This window comes from Bufo gargarizans, unplaced genomic scaffold, assembly GCF_014858855.1.
Source record: "Bufo gargarizans isolate SCDJY-AF-19 unplaced genomic scaffold, ASM1485885v1 original_scaffold_1605_pilon, whole genome shotgun sequence".
NCBI classification, from domain to species: Eukaryota; Metazoa; Chordata; class Amphibia; order Anura; family Bufonidae; genus Bufo; species Bufo gargarizans.
In genome coordinates, this window is record NW_025334432.1 from 175318 (window position 1) to 195903 (window position 20586).

Here is a 20586-nt window from a genome sequence, read left to right on the forward strand (position 1 = left end):
CTGACCTGTTCCATTTTTGGCCAGGGAAGGTCTAAGAGGGTCTTTTTGTCCTACTGCAGACAAGACTGAGAGGAGAGGCTCCTGCTGCAGACACAGGGCAGTAAGGATGAGGGAAACAACTGATCTCCTTGCCAGTTTCTTTATAGATTTCTTAGTTCTAGTATGACAGAAATCAAAGGAGAGCAGGAGTTTAATAAACGAATTGCTGGGAAATTTTTTATTAATTTTCTGTGTTAAATGTTCCATTAAGCAGTTGCCTCATTATGATGAACTTGCCTTGTGACTGGAGCAGTTATTTTGGGATGTTGGCTGCACATGGATCTTATAAAGACCAAAGTTCTGCTAAAGTTAGGCCGATTTAAGTTTAAGCATTCAGTTCACATGAATCCCATATTCTGGGATTCTGATTTCTGCTGTCTTGGCTTGAGCTGAGAGAAATGTTTGCATTCTTGTGGTGGGAGTAGCTCTCCTAGCTGATTCCTCAGATTCCTGATATACTTGTGTACTAGAGCGGAAATGCCACTTAGAAATCCCACATCCCCATTACTCTTCCTTAAAGTGAATGTTTGACCTTTTAATTCAGTGTTTTTTGTAGGCCTTAATATTGACTTCTTAGTCTGCACAGTATTTATAACTAACAGAGGTCCAGATAGAAAGCTCCAAGTTTCCTGTATAATTTCAGCTAAGGAAGCATGTCAAGAAATGTATTCGACATATAATGTCAACTCATCAGCAATATTTTAGCAGCATCATTCGTTTCATCCCAGATCGGTTACATCTGTACATTGTGAACTCTTTTTTTTATTATGGGCATCTGTGTCGCGTGATTCTAATCTCCCCACCAGTCCTGAGCTTGTTTTCTTGTGTAGTCTCTCCTGTGTCGCTGACTTCCTGTAAACTACAGGATTACATAAGCATCTATCAAATCCCATCTAGCAGCTCTTGGACAGCGCCCCTCCCTGCCCAACTCTGCCCTCCTTGTACCACTGTATCTTCTCTTATAAAGAGTGCTGCTCAAGATATGATTTCTATCCTATATGGGAGTCCAGGAGGGCAGTGATATAGAAGATGAATCTCCAATTCACACGGTCTATACTATCTGTGTGTGTTCCATGCAGAATCTACCTATCAGATTCAGCTTTACATTGCTCTCCTCTGACTTGCATTGAAGAGCTGAAAGATAAAAATCTATTAAAAGCAGGAGGCGGGGAGAGCAGTGTGAAGCTCCTTAACATATACACTAAGACTGTAGTGTGAATTAGAGGGTCATGAAGAAACCAAGATGATGGACAACCTATAAGTGGCACATCAGCTAAAGCTGGCATACACAAGAGCCTTTGTTATTCTTTAACCCATTCCTACCCCTTAATGCAGGGTGCTGATGGGTTGCTATGTCAGCTGCCATTCCAAAAAAACAAAACAAAAAAAAATCAGAATTTTTTTGGGTTAATCACGCTTTCCAAAGGCAGAATTCTGGCCACCAAAATGGTACAAATGAAAACGTCAAGCCATCAAACAGCTGTGTCAAAGTGACATGCAGAATACAGTGAATCAAACCCGTAAAACAAAACCCATAAAATTACAGAATTTTTCTTTTCAATATAAGATTTCAAACCTCTTATTTGTAACCCAAAATTGTGCCATTCAAAATTAAAGGGGTTGGCCTCGTTCAGAGCTGAACCCGGACATATCCCTATTTTTCCCCGGCGCATCCACAACGGCACTCCAGGAGGGTGTCCCCGCCTCCCCAGGACAGGAAACAACGTAGAAGCTTAAGTTTAAAAGGCCCCCTCCCCTTACCTGCTTCAGTTTGTTGTTTCCTGTCCTCGGGATCGCGTGGAAGCCGCTCCTGCTCTGGCGGGGGTTAATGCGCACGGCCTGGAGGATTCCCCGTTCAGGAGGGTCGTGCAGAGGTGGAGGGTAACGGACTGCCCTGTACCTTAGGCGTAAGTCCGTCCATTGAAGGCAGCCACGGGCCTCCGTTCCTTAGGTAAAGGAACGAGGGATCAAACGCATACGCGCAAGCACAGGCGGAAGTGAGCTTGCCAGTCCTCGGCGTCACTTCCGGTGGCGTGTGACGTCAGAGGACTGGCGGATATAGAGCTGGGAAGCGAGGAGTCGGCGTCCTGCTTCACTTGCTGACATGTCGGCTCCCGTGGAAGCTCCCGAGACTCGCAAACCTGTGGATCCTGCCGCCCAGAGCCCGGTAAGCCTCCTTCCCTCATGTGTTAACCCTGTTTAGGGGGGGTGGAAGATTGCACTCTATTCCCACTCTTTCCCTCACTAGTGGTGCTGGTGGTAGCATAGGCTATTACATGCCCTAAAAAAGGTTCAAATATTACCTTTCAGGGCCAGGATACCAGCACCAGAAGATCTGGGGAATCTTTGTCTAAAAAGAGATGTGCTATGTGCAGAAAATCCCTACCCTCTAAAACCAAAAAATCACTATGCCTAAGTGTACGGACAAAATAGTGTCAGAAGAATCGCCCTCTCTTCTGGAATCCATTCGTGGTATGATTAAAGAGGAGGTGAATTTGGCAATTGATGCTAGACTCCCTCCATGCTCTCCTCAGCCTTCCACCTCGCAAAAATCTCAGGTGTTGCACCATCAGCCGGAGCCTGACTCCAAAGAGGGAGAGGTAGTGTCTCTTGAGGGATCCGAATCCTCTGAAGAGGAATCAGGGAGACCCCTCTGTAGCCCAGAAGAAACCGAGAGATTATTAAGGACATCAGGGCCACAATGAAAATTGAAGAGACCAAGGAGCCTCAGTCCGTGCAGAACAAGATGTTCCAGGGACTGGGAGAGAAAAAGAGAAAAAAAATTCCCGTCCATAATATTAAAACTTGAATTAAAAAAGAATGGAAAGATCCGGAAAAAAAGAATTTAATACCAGCCTCCTTTAAAAGGAAATACCCATTCCTGGAAGAGGATTCAGTTCTATGGGATAAGACACCTAGAATTGATGCGCCGGTCGCCAGAATATCCAAAAAGACGTGTCTTCCCTTTGAGGACATGGGCCTGCTTAAAGACCCCATGGATGAAAAATGTGAGGGACTATTAAAACGAACCTGGGAGACTAACACAGCCATGCTCAGGCCCAGTATAGCAGCTACCTGCACATCAAGATCCCTGTCAATGTGGCTAGACCAATTGGAAGAACACCTGGCAATAGGGACTCCTAGGGAAAAAATCCTAGCCTCAATACCTACCCTTAAGCAGGCATGTAATTTTTTGTCGGACGCATCTGCAGATCTGGTGAAATTATCAGCGAGATCCGCGGCCCTATCCAATTCCACAAGAAGAGCTGTGTGGCTTAGATTTTAGACGGGAGACGCTAGCTCAAAAAGTAGGCTATGCGCCATTCCGTGTGAGGGGGATAAGCTTTTTGGTTCAGTTCTGGAGGAAATTTTAGAGAAAGCGTCTGACAAAAAGAAAGGGTTTCCATCAGAATCAAAATTCTACCAACAACGTCGGTCCTTTCGTAGCCAAAGGGGAAATAGAACAGACCAGAAGAGGAGGGATAACACTAATAAATGGCAATCCTCCAGAGGGAGAAGAAGGGTGTTTCTTTTTAACCCTGAGTCGACCTCTAAGCCCAGTCAATGATGCCAGGTATCAAGTAGGGGGCAGATTAAGAAGGTTTACCACAGCCTGGGGGAAGATCTCGTCCGCCCCTTGGATTATAAACACTATATCCATGGGGTACAAGCTAGAATTCGATACGACTCCTCCAGAGCATTTCTTTATCAACAGACCATTAAGAAAACCAGAAAGCCAACAGGCCTTAGAGTCGGAGATATCATCTCTTAAAAAAGGAAGTTATTGTACCAGTCCCAGAAGGTCAGGAGAGGCAAGGGTTCTATTCCCCCATATTCCTTATCCAAAAACCCAACAAATCCTTCAGGTTAATAATCAATCTAAAAAAACTGAACAAATATATGACCTACAAAAGATTCAAAATGGAGTCTATCAGATCCACAGTAAATCCCTACCCAAAGATTGCTACATGGTAACTATAGACCTTGCGGACGCATACTACCATGTTCCCATACACAGAGCCTACCAAAAATATCTCAGGATAGCCCTCCTTCTGGGAGGTCGGGAGGTTCACTTCCAGTTTCAGGCCCTTCCCTTTGGGATATCATCCGCCCCAAGAATTTTCTCAAAAATCATGGCCGAAGTGACAGGGTTCCTACATCTTCAGGGTATCCTAGTAGTCCCATACCTAGACGACCTCCTGATAGTGGGCTCATCTCTTCAGGTTCTCCAGGGTCATCTACAGCTGGTGCAGGAGAAACTGACTGACAGAGCTAGGCTGGCTAATAAATACTCAAAAATCCGACTTAGTTCCCAGTCAACTGAAAAAAATTCTACTGTTAGATTCACACAATCTCATGTCCTTCCTGCCCCCAGAAAAACAGATAAACATAGGCCAAAAGGTCTCCAAAATTTGCGAAGCAAAGAAAGTGACCATAAGAGACATCATGAGACTGTTAGGTCATCTGACATCCACTATTCCCGCAGTGCGATGGGCACAGCATCACACGAGAAACTTGCAAAGTTTCTCCTAGAATCCTGGGACGGAGAACAAAGCTCTCTAAACAGGAAGGTAGAAATTCCACTAAAAGTGAAAATATCTCTCCTGTGGTGGAAAATAAAAAGAAACCTCCAAAAAGGAGTCTTTTGGCGACCGAAAAAACCAGATCACTATAACTACCGACGCCAGCAGCTGGGGCTGGGGAGCCCATACAAGGTGTCAGGTAATCCAAGGCTCCTGGAGTCCAGAGATGTCAGCAGCCTCTTCAAACGTAAGAGAACTGTCGGCAATATGGGAGGCGCTAACACATCTTCTTCCATTCATAAAGACCCATCATGTAAAGATACTGTCCGACAACGCTACTACTGTAGCCTACCTGAACCGACAAGGGGGTACCAGAAGCATAAAACTACAAAAATTGACAGGGGAAATCTTCAGCTGGGCAGAAAAGAATATAAAATCCCTGGTAGCAGTTCATCTGAAAGGAGAGGAAAACAAAATAGCAGACTATCTCAGCAGAGAAGTTCTAAAAGGGGGAGAGTGGTCTCTAGATCCCAACATGTTCAGACAAATAACACTCAAATGGGGGCTACCAAAAGTAGATCTCTTCGCAAGCCTGAAAAACAGACAACTCGAGTTATTCGGTTCCCTCTCCAACAGGGATCACCCACTGATGGTGGACGCCCTGTCCTGTCCATGGCCAAAAGGTCTCCTGTACGCATTTCCCCCGTACAACCTAATTTCAAGAGTGCTAATGAAAATAAAAGAGGAGAAGGCACAACTAATATTAATCGCCCCCTTTTGGCCCAAAAGATCCTGGTTTCCCCTCCTCTACAATCTGTCGGCAGGTCAATACTGGTCTCTCCCATCATATCCGGGACTACTACGCCAGGGGCCGGTACTTCATCCAGAGGTAGCAAACCTTCACTTAACAGCATGGAGAGTGAACAGGTTCACTTGCAGCAAAGAGGTCTATCAGATTCCGTAATATCTACCCTACTATGCAGTAAAAAGGCCTCTACCTCTCGGATCTATAAAAGAACTTGGGAAGCCTTCCTAAGATTTGCAGGAGACAGGATATACCACAGTCAGGAGACTAATATCCCACTCATACTGGACTTTTTACAGGCAGGCCTGGATAGGGGCCTCAGACCCAACACCATAAAAGTACAAGTCTTAGACTTAAGCAACTACCTTGATGTAAGATTGGCAGACCTTCCATTGATAAAGAGGTTCATAAAGGGAGCATTCAGAAAATGCCCATTTGTTCATTCGACCATTCCCCCATGGGACTTGAACCTAGTGCTAGAAGTCCTAATGGAGGCACCCTTTTGAGCCTTTAGAAAAGATCTCACTTAAACTCCTATCCTTAAAGACTGCCTTTCTGCTGGCTATAACATCAGCCAAGAGAGTAGGTGAGATTCAGGCATTCTCCTGTAAAGCACCTTATCTTACAGTTTTGGAAGACCGGATTATTCTTAGACACACCCCGATGTTTCTTCCTAAAGTGGCCTCAAGGTTCCACCGCCAACAGGTGTCACTTCCATCCTTTTGTGAGAATCCAACTTCTGACCTGGAGAGGAAATTCCATAACCTGGATGTCAGGAGATGTCTACTAAAATACCTGGAAATCTCAGCGACCTTCAGAGAATCGGACCATCTCCTCCTTCAATATCAGGGGCAGTGCAAGGGATCAGCGGCAAGCAAAGGCACTATATCCAGATTGAATTTTGCTATCTACAGAAGAACTTAACCCCTCCTGAAGGGATAAAAGCACACTCTACCAGAGCTGTGTCGGCCTCATGGGCGGAGAACGCCTCGGCCTCAGTAGAACAAATATGTACAGCAGCTACATGGAAAAATCCAAATACTTTTTTCAAACATTATAAGTTAGATATACTCAGAAGTCATGAGTTATCATATGGCAGGAAAGTTTTATCTGCAGTAATCCCACCCTAGAGTTTATTTCCCTATTAATCCTCCTGGAGTGCCGTTGTGGAGGCGCCGGGGAAAAGAGACGATTACTCTTACCGGTAATTGGATTTTCCAATAGCCTCCACAACGGCACTGGATTCCCTACCCAAGTGGTATAATTTATGTGGAATGTTATGTTGTTGTCATTATATCAATACAGTTTTGAACCAACTAACTAACCGAGTCCTATCTTATTAACTGAAGCAGGTAAGGGGAGGGGGCCTTTTAAACTTAAGCTTCTACGTTATTTCCTGTCCTGGGGAGGCGAGGACACCCTCCTGGAGTGCTGTTGTGGAGGCTATTGGGAAATCCAATTACCGGTAAGAGTAATCGTCTTTCATCCAGGCAGCCCCCCTGACTTGCTCTCCTTTGCCCTGCGCTAAATCGCCACTGCCAGGAAGCCTCCACCTGGCAGTGTGTTATTGTAAATAAAAGTGCCCTTGCTCCGATGCTAACATCAGAGGGTCTGCTGGGTGAAATTATAGGTATGTCCGGGTTCAGCACTGAACCCGGACAACCCCTTTAAGTTTAAAGGGGTTGGCCACTTTCTGGTTATTGTTGACCAATGTGTCTGTTAAATGATTCTACTGTATGACACTTACTAATATAGCCTTTGTTCATTTTCTGTGACGTTTGCTATATTTCATAAGTTGTCCCCTTGTTGGGCAAATCTTCTGTGCTGTCCACACAGAAGATCTGTCATTAAGATGGCCGCAGATGGAGGGTCACGTGACCAGGCAAAAGTAACTCCAGCCACATCAGTCGGCCTTCTCCACTCAAGGCCGACTGCCATCTGCACATGAGGATTGGAGAGCTTAGTGCAGGTGTAGTGTATTTTAATGGAGGAGACTGATTTGCCTGGTCACATGATCCTCCATCGGCAGCCATTTTATGGACAGGACTGCTGTGTAGAGCGCACAAAGGACTTCGCCAACAAGAGAGAATGCACTCCATCTAAACTTGCTCGGCCACAGGTACAGCCAATACACAATGGAGGAAGCTGTCTGCTTTCAGTCCGGTTCACCGTTTCGTTTCCTGTCCCGGCAGGGTGTAGGGGGCCGGATGTCCGATTTCCCCCCCACCAATCTGATATTGATGCCCTATCTGGAGAATAGAAGTGGTAGAGGGCACGTACTCTGCAAACAGCATGGACGTGCTCAGTGGAGAATAGCACAGTAATCCATAAACTGAAAACCACGGCATTCCCCAAATTTGGATGCAATAGGGTACAGTTTATTAATATATTATGATTGAACAGTATGAATTGATTTGTAAGCCAGGACCTTGATCACACCATGTCACACAGAGAAAAGTCAGGGACATGAATAAAAATCACTTTGGGTGCTAGATATCTTGGAATGGCCCCAAGCTGCGCCCCACAGCAGAGCCTGGCACTATTCCAAGATATCTAGCAGCCTGTGTGCTTGTTCTTCATGCCCCTGACCTTTCTCTGTGTGACATGTTGTTATCAAGATCCTGGCTAGAACTGAAACGTCAACATCTTTCCAGTCCCTGCACTAATACTGTGTCAACTTATAAATTAATTTATACTGTTCAATGATTGTGGTTTTAATAAATTGTACCAGAATTGCATCTAAATGTGAGGACTATCTGGAGAATAGGTCACCAGTATCAACAAGCTGGAATACACCTTTAAGGGGTTAATGGTCTTTGCTTCTTTACTACTGCATACTGGTTTATTGCTGAGTTCAGTATATATAAATAATGTACACTAATGTACAGCCTAGTGGTGACCTTAGACAACCAGGTCTTATAATATAACTCTGTTCAGGGGGTGGGGGGTGTAGAGCAGATTTATTTTATTTTTTTGTTCTTTAATTAAAGAGGTTATCCAAGACCTATCCAAGACCCCATGTTCCTGGGCCTCTAACACAGATTGCATTTACCTCTCTCCCAGGTACCCGCGTTGCTTCTGAAGGAAAACATCCACGACGTGGGGAGGCAGCCAATAGCAGGCCATGATGGGAACGAGCCTCCCTAGCATCGCGGGTGACTCAAGGGAGGTTCTTTCCCATCGCGGCCTGCTATTGGTTGCCCACCCCTAATGCCAGATGTTTTCATCCATGCAATGGGGAGATGCAGCGGTGGCCGTGCAAGCATCAGAAGCAACGTGGGTGTCGGGGAGTGAGGTAAGTACAATCTGTGTGAGGTGCCCGGGCATATGGAGGGTGGGGGGCATTATAGGTCTTGGATAACTCCTTTTAAAGCTGTTTGATCCTATGTAGATATTGCAATTAAGAAATGTACAGAAATCAGATTGTATATATTTCTGGCTGTGAGACAACAAACTGCAGCAGGAGCCTCCCGCCTTCTTTCCTGGCTGAGGCCAGGACACAAAGACCAATAAACTCCACTCCCTTGAATAAGCGCTACCTCTCACCCATTTACCAGCTGAAAATGGAATGAATTAACGGAAAATTAAGCAGAATCACTTAAAAGGAGGGAACCATCTCTTTATCCTCAGTTCTGTTTACTCTCCTACTGAGGACAAGTGAGAATTTAAATCGCTAAAGGAACCCCCCACCCCGTGGAAATGTAAAATGGAGGGTTACCCTGAGCGGCACAAGCCTCCACTAGGAGCGATGGCCAAGTCTAGTGGCTTGTCTTCCCCTCCCTATAAATACAGACTCCTCTGTGGTCCACCAGCATGGAGTTTCTTTCTGCCTTGATGCCTCAGGAGCACAAGAATGCACTAGGTGATGAAAACGTTCTGTGACGGGGCAGAGAAGTGGAGGAAGTGGTCATCACTTGCATGCTGGATGCAGGAGCAGCTCTCAGCCCATGCTATGCAAGATACGCCCAACCAGTTTTGTATTCCAGACCGGGTTGTAGAAGGAGTTTGGAGTTACTACCTGGTTGGCTTTGAAGCTGTTTGTTCTTCATATATTATGGAGTCAGGTCAGCATGCTGAATCCACTAACACCAGCAATGAGACTTTGGTACCACGGTGGGATAAAGGATTTATTACCCCAGCATTTTTTTTTCCCTTATAATTGAGTGATTTAGTCTTTTGGTATATTACTTAAGTCTCAAAAGAATCATCTAAGAAGTCCTTCAAAACTAAAGAAAGTGTCTGTCTGGGGTGCAAGAAAAGACTGTCTTATGCTTGGGCAAAACCATTGAGACAGTCTTGTGTTCACCAACTGGTAGAGGAGGAAGCCCCATCTCTAATGGGGGAGTATTAAGGAACTAGTCAGGAATTAAGAGGTCAGCAGGAATGTTGGTCAGGGGCTTCTAGTCCTCCCTCCAGTGACTGCAATGTTTGGCCTAGAAGTCTGCTGAGGATTCTTCTGAGGATGAATCTGCAGGGGAACTAATGCCCTAGTGAAAGCTGTGAGAGCAACTATGTGGTTGGACAAGGAGAAGGTGCGGCACTCATTTCAAGATTCTATGTTTGAAGGTTGGGCCAAGAAAGAGAGGTTTTTGACATACATATTTGTACTGTATGTAGAATAGTTAGCCATGTATTAAAGGAGGTACTATTAGAGATCAGTTATCGTCTATGCATGTGCTTAATAATGCTGTTGATTTTCTAGCTGATGCCTCAGTTGATTCTCTACATTTATTGTCCATGGCTGCTGCCCTTTCAAATTCGGCACATAACCACTCCAGCTCTTAAGCCAAAGGGCTTTATGTGGCTTCAAATGCTAAGTTGTGTGCCATCAAACCAGAGTTTCAGGTTTGATGTCCCTCTCCCATCTGAGTTTTCAGTTTGCTGAGAAGTCCATAGGCTTTCTCTCCGCAGTTCATGTTAGAGGAATGGAGAATGTAGAAACGAAACTTCTGAATCGTCCGTGTCAGAGGGAATGAGCTCTAGATCGGGCCATTTTCAATCATATAGAGGCTGTTTGGGGATCTTTGGAGGTAGACCTGTTTGCAATGCGATCCAACAAAAAAGTGAACAGGTTATTCAGCCTCTATCCAGGGGTCTCCTATTAGGGATACATGTGTTTGCCCAATCTTGAAGCAAGGGGTTGCTTTATGCCTGTTCCCCTCTGAAACCTCTGCCAAGAGTTCTCAAATAGATCAGAGAAAATGGGGCCACGGTGATGGTAATTGCCCCATTTTGGCCCAGGAAGGTTTGGTTTTCATGGCTTTCCAAGATGTCCATAGCTACTCCCTGAATCCTGCTGGAGACCCAGGAGCTCCTGAGTCAGGGACCAGTCTTCCATTCAGAAGTAAAGTATCTGCATTTGACAACCTGGCTATTGCAAGGCATATTTTAACAAAGAAGGGGCTTTCATGTAATGTTCTCTCCACCCTGCTGGCAAGCAGGAAAAAAGTATCCTCTACTATATACCTTAGGAGGGCCTTCTGTAAGTTTGCTGATAGACCTGTTGATGTCCTGGCCTGTTCTGAGTTTTTTTCAGGAAAGCTGGAGTAAGAAAATTAGCCCTAGTAGCCCTGACGTACAGGTTTTAACTAGTATTCTGCTTGATTTTTTTTTTTCCCTCAGGAGAACACCCTTGGGTTAAAAGATTTAATACATCAGTAAGCAGATGGTCACCTCTCCAGAGAAATAGATCTTCTCCCTGGGATCTTAATGTAGTGTTAACTGCCCTCACTTCAGCTCTTTTTGAACCTGTAGAGGAGATTTCTATTAATTTGGCCTTCTTATTACCACAGCTAGAAGAGTTAGTGAGATAACGGCCTTTTCAATAGACCATCCCTATACTGTGAAATTTAAAGGATTAATATTTCTCCGGATCCTTCTTTTTTGCCTAAGGTGTCATCTATGTTTCACCATTCACAGGAGTTGGTTCTGCTATCCCTTCTGTCCTTTTCAAACGAATGGAAGACAAGCATAGATTCACTGTTTGAATGTTTGGTTCATTCAGGACTGAAGGCAGTCTTCTCAGCTTATACAGTTCTTACGATTACAGGAAAGGTAAAGGCCCTTCTGCTCAATCAGTAGCCAGGTGGATCACACAGGCAATTTCCCTAGCTCACTCCTTGGAGGGCAGTCCTCTTCCTTCAGAGTTTGGTGCCCATTCTATTAGGTCAGTAGCTACAACCTGGGCAAAGGGGGCCAGTGCATCTATTGAACAAATATATAATTCGGCCACCTGGAGTTCCCCTCTTCCGACCCTAATTGCTAATGCCTACTCTCCATGGGTTGGTGAGATTATATATTTATGAGAAAATTCTAATCCTTCCATATTTCTGCACGCCGTCTGCCCCCATACATTTTTAGATTGATTATTGTAATGCTTCTACTGTAGGTCATGTCTGACAAGTCTCTGTTCTGCAGAATATCCAGTTCTCTGTATTGTACCCTACAGTGTGTTTGGCCGGCTGTACGGTGCTACATATGTATCAGTATTGATCTTGTACTGTATCTGTACGCTTCTCACATACTTATTATGGGGGACGCATTCTTCCTGCATTATTTACAGTGCTGCAAAGCTTTTAAATGGATTTAATTTATCTTCTGCAGTCAGGTGTTACCCCCCCAGTAGAACTCGCGTTTTTCTACTCCAAGAAACGTGACTAGTGTACATACTGCTGATCACCTAATTTTCTACTAGTCAATTCGTTTTATGATTTAAGGGTCCCCTAATGTTAAGCTGATCAGTTTGTCCAGCTGCTGATAGCCCCAGCAGTCAGCTGTTATCTGAGCAGGAACCTGGTAGCAAGTGTCCAGTTTCCCTGCAGCGCCACCACAGGGGTAAACGAAGTATTAAACTGTCTGAGATCAGTGGACTGTGTAATTAATGGATGTGCCAGGTTCTTTGGAGTGAAACTTGCTCTTTTTTTGGGGCCTCTACCTTTACTAGTAAAAGAGGATTCTGAACGGAGGGCCCTACTAATGCCTCTAAATTTTCTAATGGACAACCCCTTTTAAACTGGCCACACATGAAGCAACAGATTTACACAGTGCAGTCTTCCCATTAGTGAAAAGGTGTAGGTTAGCAGGACCGAGGAAGTCCAAGAAGAACGGACAAAGGGCGCAAATCCACAACCAATAGTCAGAAAGAATTCGATTTAATCAGAGTCCCCTTTATCAAGTCTACAGAAAAAAAATATCAAATATATAAGGAAACATCGATAAAACTAAAAATAATAAATAAAAATGAAAATAGATATCCAAAGTCGAACCTGATTGCATAGGAGTATATATGTGTACATGCGTACACACACATAAAATAATAAATATATAAATATACACGTACATATAATGTTATAGGAAGACTTAATACAAATAATAGATAAAAAGTGAAAGCACAATTGATAAAATGCAATGATGGCTAAAAATTCATTATATGCATCTTTAACGTTAACATTAATTTAAGCCTGTCACTAGCTGTATACTAGGATCGCTATAGTTAGATGTCACGGCAATGTAGCAATAAAGAAATAGTTTGACCATGTATTTAAGTAATTAAATGAAATTAAAAAAAAAAATATAGAAGTAAAAATAAAAAACTATTGATGATAAAAATTACTTGTGACAAAATAAATACATGATAAAATGAACACCCTAAAATGTGCACACAATAAACATATGTATATGTGAGTGGAAAGCCCATCGGTATGAGGTATGGAGGGACGCGTCGCTTCCCACCTCTACAGACCAATTAAATATGCCTAGGTGCCAGACTGTTATATATGTGGCCATAATATTTAGTTTATTCAGGCAAACATGTGAATAATGATAGGTAGTGTAATTGATATACTGGCACTGCATGGGAGATTGTGTCAAAGAACATAGGCTATGTGCTAGGCTGAAAAGCGATGCCAAGGGGAGAAGACATACTATTTTTATTTTTAGTTTTATCGATGTTTCCTTATATATTTGATTTTTTTTTTTTTTCTGTAGACTTGATAAAGGGGTCATGCACCCTGAAACGCGTTGTCTCTGATTTAAATCTAATTCTTTCTGACCATTGGTTGTGGATTTGCGCCCTTTACTTTGTCCGTTCTTCTTGGACTTCCTCGGTCCAGCTAACCTACAGCTTTCACACTCACTCGATCGGCGGTTTGGCCCCGACCGAAGGGTGTTTTGGACAAGACCGGCGGCACCAACCAATCCCAACGAGTATTCACCCTTCATTGTAGTTGCACCCAATTAGGTGCAACTCTGACAGGTGAGCACATTACCTTCCCTAAGCAAGGGAAAACAGACATTTACTTACTTACCCTATGACTCTTTTTGTTGTCTAAAAACGCATTAGTGAAAAGGCTGATATCTGTCAAAAGCTCTGCCCCGTTGTCAGATTTGATGTCGGTCATGTCTAATGGTAGATGGGCAGCAATATGTATGCGCTAATAATGCCTAGTAACATACCTCTGCGGCGATCTCTGTATTGTACCCATACTTACTACGAGTGGGTAGTGCCACGTTATGCGGTCATCTTTACTAGGCACCTCTATGCTGTGACAGCTCCGTCTGACCCTGGCAGTTGCGCTGCGACCGTTGAAATCTTTACCGCAACTGGGACTGGATTGCTGTGATCTGGGAAGGCATAGGTTTCTAATGTGTACATTTCAGTGTATTTTACCTTTTGCACTCTTGGTGAGGATATTTCGGGGGTATGCAGGATGCCCTGAGCTTTATACCCACTGCATGGTATAAAAGCTTTCACCAGTAACTGTTCCAGTCCTTTGTAACCTGTGATTGTCTGATCGACAGAACTGGCAGGATGTCATTGATTCCATACAGCTTCCCTGGGGGTTTCCTTCAGTTTCTGAAATGAAGCACATTATGCTTGTGGTTTTTGGGAAGTACATGCTACAGGTTTCTTAAAGGTACATGCAGGCTGGATTTGGCCTCCACAGACAACGCAATTGCATGGGCTCCCAAATTTCAGGGGGCTCCTTGCTGCTCCTGGCAGCTGGGTTCCCCTGGCCGCGGCACCTCATTCACCTACATCCCCTGCATCTTAGCGCGGGCAGGTGTTTTAAAGTGACATCAGATCACCTGCTAAGTCTACCCACCAGACAGACCAGAGCAGATCTGCAGTGAGTGGTCTGTTCCGTTTGTGGACTGGTTGAGTATTTGTCAGGGGGCACCACATTAGGTTGGGGCACCATATTATGATGGGTACACATAAGAGTGTGTTATTCTGTATTGGGGGCACATAAGGGGCATTACACTGTGTTAATATGGCTGGAGCTTATCGGTGCAATAGAGCGAAGTTCAGCAATGTGACAGAGTCCCCTAAACATACCTTTGCTTGGATCCCAGAAATAATAATAATCTGCCCCTGGGATACATGAGTTCTGTTAAGATGATGCCGGATGTCAGCAGTCATGTCACATTACCTTTACCTTACATTAGGTACAGTTCTAGATTCTAGATGGTGTATTCTAGTAGCCATATGATCAGGTGGATGCCCTTGTATCCAGTGTAGACATAGTCTGAGATAAATACAGTATCGGTAGGAACCTCTCTCCTGTCCTGATGGTTTGCTACAATGTATCAGTCTGGAGCCCAGGCTGTTTAGCTGGCAGAAGGTTGCTTAGGGTTTGCACATTACAAATGATGTTCCTTAAACCGGTGCAGAATTGAAGAGAAACATATTTAGTTGCAGAATGTTTTATTATGCTATGATTAAACTTTATTTATATAAAAACGGGGAAAAAAAACTTAAATGAACCTCTGGCTGCCCAGTGATTGAAGGGGTTGTCTAAATGTTTAAAGGGGTTGTCCGGGTTCAGAGCTGAACCCGGACATACCTCCATTTTCACCCAGGCAGCCCCCCTGACTTGAGCATCAGAGCAGTTCATGCTCCGATGCTCTCATTTGCCCCGCGCTAAATCGCGCATGGCAAAAGCATTTTTTGGAGATCCAGTGATGTACCGAGATCCAGTGCTCCAATGCTAGCCTCAGGGGGGCTGCCTGGGTGAAAATAAGGATATGTCCAGGTTAAGCTCTGAACCCGGACAACCCCTTTTAAGGCTACTTTCACACTAGCGGCAGCCTTCTCCGGCAGGCTCGCCTGGCGGGTAAACAGCCTGCCGGATCCGTGCTGCCGCTAGTGCACGCGTGCATGTTGTAGTTTTATTCAGGCCGCCTCTTGGCATGTTTGCCGCGCTGCCGCCGGAACTCCAGCCCAACCCTATTATAGTCAATGGGGCCGGAGCAGACCTCCGGCGGCACGCGTGCACTAGCGGCAGCACAGATCCGGCAGGCTGTTTACCCGCCAGAACAGCCTGCCGGAGAAGGCTACCGCTAGTGTGAAAGTAGCCTAATACTGATGACTTATCCTCAGGATCGGTCATCAGTATCTGATTGGTGGGAGTCTGGCTTCCAGCACTCTTGCTGATCAGCTGTTTGAAGAGACTGCAACACATGAGCTAGCCTCGGCACAGTCCCATTCAATCATATACACTATACAGCACTATGCTTGATAATCTGTGAGGAGGCTGTGGTGCTCAGTGAAGTGCTGCAGCCTCTCATCAAACAGCTGAGGGTGTGGGGTGTCGGACTCCAACCAATAATGATCCTGAGGATAGGTCATCAGTCTTAAAAGGGTTGTGCAGGGCTTTTATATTAATGACGTATTCTCAGGATAGGTCATCAATATCTGATAGGCAGGGGGTCCAACTCCTGGTTCCCCTGCCGATCAGCTGTTTGAAGAGAAGGTATCGCTCCATGCAAGCGCTGTCCTCTTCATTACACTACACGTTCGTAATTACAAGTGCTCTCTCTAGTCAGATGAATGGAGAGAGTACATGTAAGTCCACTCTCTTCCGAGATGACAGTGTCACTGTTTGATATGGATTTATGAGGTATGGTGTAAGTAGGTGTAGGTTGATACATTGGTAAACTTGTTTTAGCATTGATCCATATAAGATCATAATAAATCTTGACTAAGTGGATCTATTGTCATTTTGTATATCTTTACACTATCTGACATATCTATTTGTTTGGGCATTGGCAAATTGTGGGACTTTGTTAATCATATATTCACCTGTATCAGCGGTGGTTGCTTCTATCCTGATGTTGGGGCCTTCCTAGGGTACATAGGGGAGATCCCGTATCAAGAACCTCCTATCGGGGCGGCCATTCCGTTTGTAGGCAGGGTATAAAGAGTAGGGAAACATCAGGGTCCTGTTTCCCCTATACTCTGATCCCTATTTTAGAAGACATTTGTATGGTATGTATGACAAATATCGCACCTCATTGCCGCCGGACATCAACTATGTAGAGCCAGCAAGATACGGTCTAGTCACTGGTTACCAAGGCGTGACGTTACGCCGTCCCTGAGGAGCAGGTAAGGTCAGCTTGGTACAGTGTTCACAGACTCCTCCTGTCCACACGGGCACAGAGAGGCAACAAGCTGAGGGAGCCTTTTCTCTGCCCCAGTGAAACAGCGCTTCCTCAGCCGGGGAAGATGACACCAGTTTCTAGTTTGATATAAGCCCGGTCCGCTAACGGGATTATATAGGTTGAGAAACCAACTCGTGGTATCCAATAAAGGCTAAGTCTTAATGGTGGCAGTCTGTGAATAATTAGATCTTTCACCACTATTATTATTTGGACCCCCTGACGGGAACTTATCAGAACTGTAAATTTCATCTACTATATGGTTTGCCTTTCCTAGGCCCAGATGGAGGAATTTCGCCAGTTGAAGGATGCTTTGAAGAGAATGCCAAGCTTCAAAGACTCAAGTACTGACACACAACACCAGCAATCCCTGGCAGACACTAAAAAGGTAACTGGATACTGAATGTTTCAAAAAGACCTCAATTGTCATCAAACACTAGAGCTGACACCTACCAGACCATGACAGTGCACTGATATCAAACATAAGAGGATGTGACATTTGTTCAGGAGTACACATCAGTACTTCTGCATTGGATTGAAGAAAGTTCTTCCTATTTTTCTCTTCACAAAATCATGGACAGTCCTCTAATTCAGTGGTCTTCAGCCTGTGGCTCTCCAAAAACTACAACTCCCAGAATGCTTTGGTTCATTGTCTTTTTGCTTTCCTTAACATCTCATCAACGTGAGGTCATGGACTGCTGCCCTTACATTCTCTTGCAAGATGTTTTCATTCATTATTCCCTCCAGGGTTGCCAATTTTTATCTTTTCTGGACAATTTATCCAAGAATCGCTGACGACAAACATTTTATAAGGGCTAATTGGAAAACTATTATGAACTATAAAGATTATAAGTAGTACATGTCTATAAGTCAGATACTAATACTTAACACATTACCAGCATTTACTGTGTGCTCTAAAATACTGAAAATTACTATCAAAGTTTCCTGGTCAAGTACCACCAGCCTAAAAAAATTCACGGACACATCTAATTTCTTTTTAGGGACACTGGAAAAATGTCTCCTATTTTTATGGACTGTCCAGGAATTTCTGTACGGGTGGCAACTCTGATTGTGGTCGCAAGGTGTTAAAGCATCTAGAATTGAGCAAAGCAAGCTTTAGATGTGTGACTTCTTGGAATAACTTCAATAATAAAAAAGTCTCTGATACGTTGCCTGTAGATATTGCGCTGCAGGTCCCCAAGTGAAGTGGGTAGAATTCACAGGGCCACGCTGCTTAATTCTCAGGAAGGATTCCTCCTATATTCCTCCATAGGTATGTTGCAGACCCAGGAAAAGGAACATCAATCTTCACACGAGACACTGTCCCACTGGGTAAGTTGCTCTGTGAAGTATCAGAAAGGCGCATAGATAGTGAAGCACCATCGACAGAGTTGCATATAAAAAGGTTTATTTATACTCGCAAACGTGATAGAGTTAAAAGCATATCCGCAATAAAGTCACCCTCATATTCCTGCCTTACCCAGGTTTCACTTACGCTTCGTCAGGGGCCCCGGGCTTCGCCCCTGATGAAGCATGAGCGAAACCCGGGTCAGGCAGGAATACGAGGGTGACTTTATTGCTGATATGCTTTTAACTCTATCACGTTTGTAAGTATAAATAAACCTTTTTATATGCGACTGTCGATGGTGCTTCACTATCTATGCGCCTTTCTGATACTTCACAGAGCAACTTTTCCTGGGTCTGCAATATACCTATGACTTGAATATAGGAGGAATTCTTTCTGATAATTGAGAAGCAGCGCGGTCCTACACGACGTGCATGTGGAATAACTTCAGTAGTTGCTTCAATTCTAGTTGGAACCGAAGACGAGTTCGGTTTCAAGTTTTAAAATGGTTTTCCATTTTTTTTAAAATGAACTACCGAAGTTATTAAGTGAAGTCACGCACGAATTCGCGAATAACTTGCTTCGGCTCATCGGAGCCCATACATTCTAATACTGTACGGAGACTAATCTCTGTACAGTATTACATAGTTTTGAACTAAGTGACTTCGGATGAAGCATCCAAAGCTTGTTTCGCTCAACTCTAAAGCTTCCCTAAGTCATGATGCTCCCTCCATGCTTCATAGTTGGTGTGAGGTTTTGGTGTTGGTGTGCAGTCTTCTTTTCCTCCAAACATAGCATGTTTTGCTCAAAAGTCCAACTTTTGTCTTATCTGTCCATAGAACATTTTCCCAGAAGCACTGTGGAACATCCAGGTGGTCTTGGGCAAACTTGAGATGGGCCCCAATATGTTTATTTGGACAGCAGTGGCTTCCTTAGGGTACTTTCACACTTGCGGCAGAGGATACGGTCAGGCAGTTCCGTCGCCGAAACTGCCTGCCGGATCCGGCAATCCGGACGCAAACGGATGCATTTGTGCATTGCAATACCGGATCAGTCTTTTGTCATCTGGAAAAACGGATCAGTCTGGTTGTCATCCGGAAAAACGGATCCAGTATTTATATTTTTTTTTTTCTCATTTTTAAAGGTATGCGCAGACCGCAAAACTGGACCCGTTTTGCCGGAACACTTGGGGCCGGCTCCGACATTAATGCATTTCAATGGAAATTAATGCCGAATCCGGCATTCCGGCAAGTGTTCAGGATTTTGGCCGGAGAGAAAACTGCAGCATGCTGCGGTATTTTCTCCGGCCCAAAAACTTAAGAGGGACTGAACTTAAGACATCCTGATGCATACTGAACGGATTGCTCTCCATTCAGAATGCATTAGGATAAAACTGATCAGTTTTTTCCGGTATTGAGCACCTGTGACGGAACTCGGCGCCGGAAAACAAAAACGCTAGTGTGAAAGTACCCTTAGTGCTGTTCTTCCATGAACACTATACTTATTTAATGTTTTTCTAAGACACAAAGGTTTTGGTAGTTTGTGGAGTCTTTTGTAGGTCTATTGCTGTTACTCTTGGGTTCTTTCTTCCCTCTTTTAGAATTGCTCATCGTGCTCTTGGAGTTAACAGGACTCCCACTCCCAGGGAGAGTAGCAACAATCCAAAGTTTTCTCCAGTTGTAGATTGGTATATACTCAGGTTTTTAACAATGTGTTTGTAGTCTCCTCCAGCTTCTTGTAGCTCTATAAGGCTGGGCTCACATCGCTGTTTAGTTTTCTGTTCTTTTGAGCCATCAGAAGAACGAAAAAATATGGATCCTGTATTTTCAATATCAGTTATGCTCGTTTTGCATCCGTTTTAGCCATTTCCGTCTAAGATCTGTTATTTTAAATGGAAAAAACAGTCCTACACAAATTTTTTTTTATTTTTTTATATAACATATCTCAGACGGAAATGGCTAAAATGGATGCAAAATGTGCATAACTAACGGATGCTAAAAGGGGTTTTCCGAAATTTTTTATATTAATAACCTATCCTCAGGATAGGTCATTAATATGAGATTGGCGGGGGTCTGACACCCGGCACCCCCGACGATCAGCTGTTTGAAGAGAAGGTGCCCTTGTATGAGCGCTGCCTTCCCTTCATTGTATACTTGCTCACCATCAACATCGCAGTGGCCAGCAGGTGTACTTACAAGAAGCCGTCCTATTCACTTCTATGGGACAGCTCCTTCCTATTCGAGTGTATCGGACCGAGTTGTCCCAGAGGGGTGAGTGGGACAGCTTCTTGTAATTGCACCTACTCACTGTCAACATCGAAAACCATGAGAGAAGGCAGCACTGCCACGGCATGTGGCCTTCTCTTCAACCAGCTGTTCAGCAGGGGTGCCGGGTGTCAGACCAATCTGATATTGACGACCTTTCCTGAGGATAGG

The 20586-nt window shown here is 44.3% G+C and overlaps 1 protein-coding gene across 1 annotated transcript in view; it reads left to right on the forward strand.

Moving 5' to 3' along the window:
* Positions 1–20586, forward strand: part of LOC122923431 (Golgi integral membrane protein 4-like) — a 106722-nt gene that overhangs the window by 78058 nt on the left and 8078 nt on the right. The window contains exon 7 of the mRNA XM_044274241.1: positions 17084–17194. Within this exon, the coding sequence (XP_044130176.1) occupies positions 17084–17194 (111 nt within the window). The remainder of the gene's footprint in view (positions 1–17083; positions 17195–20586) is intronic.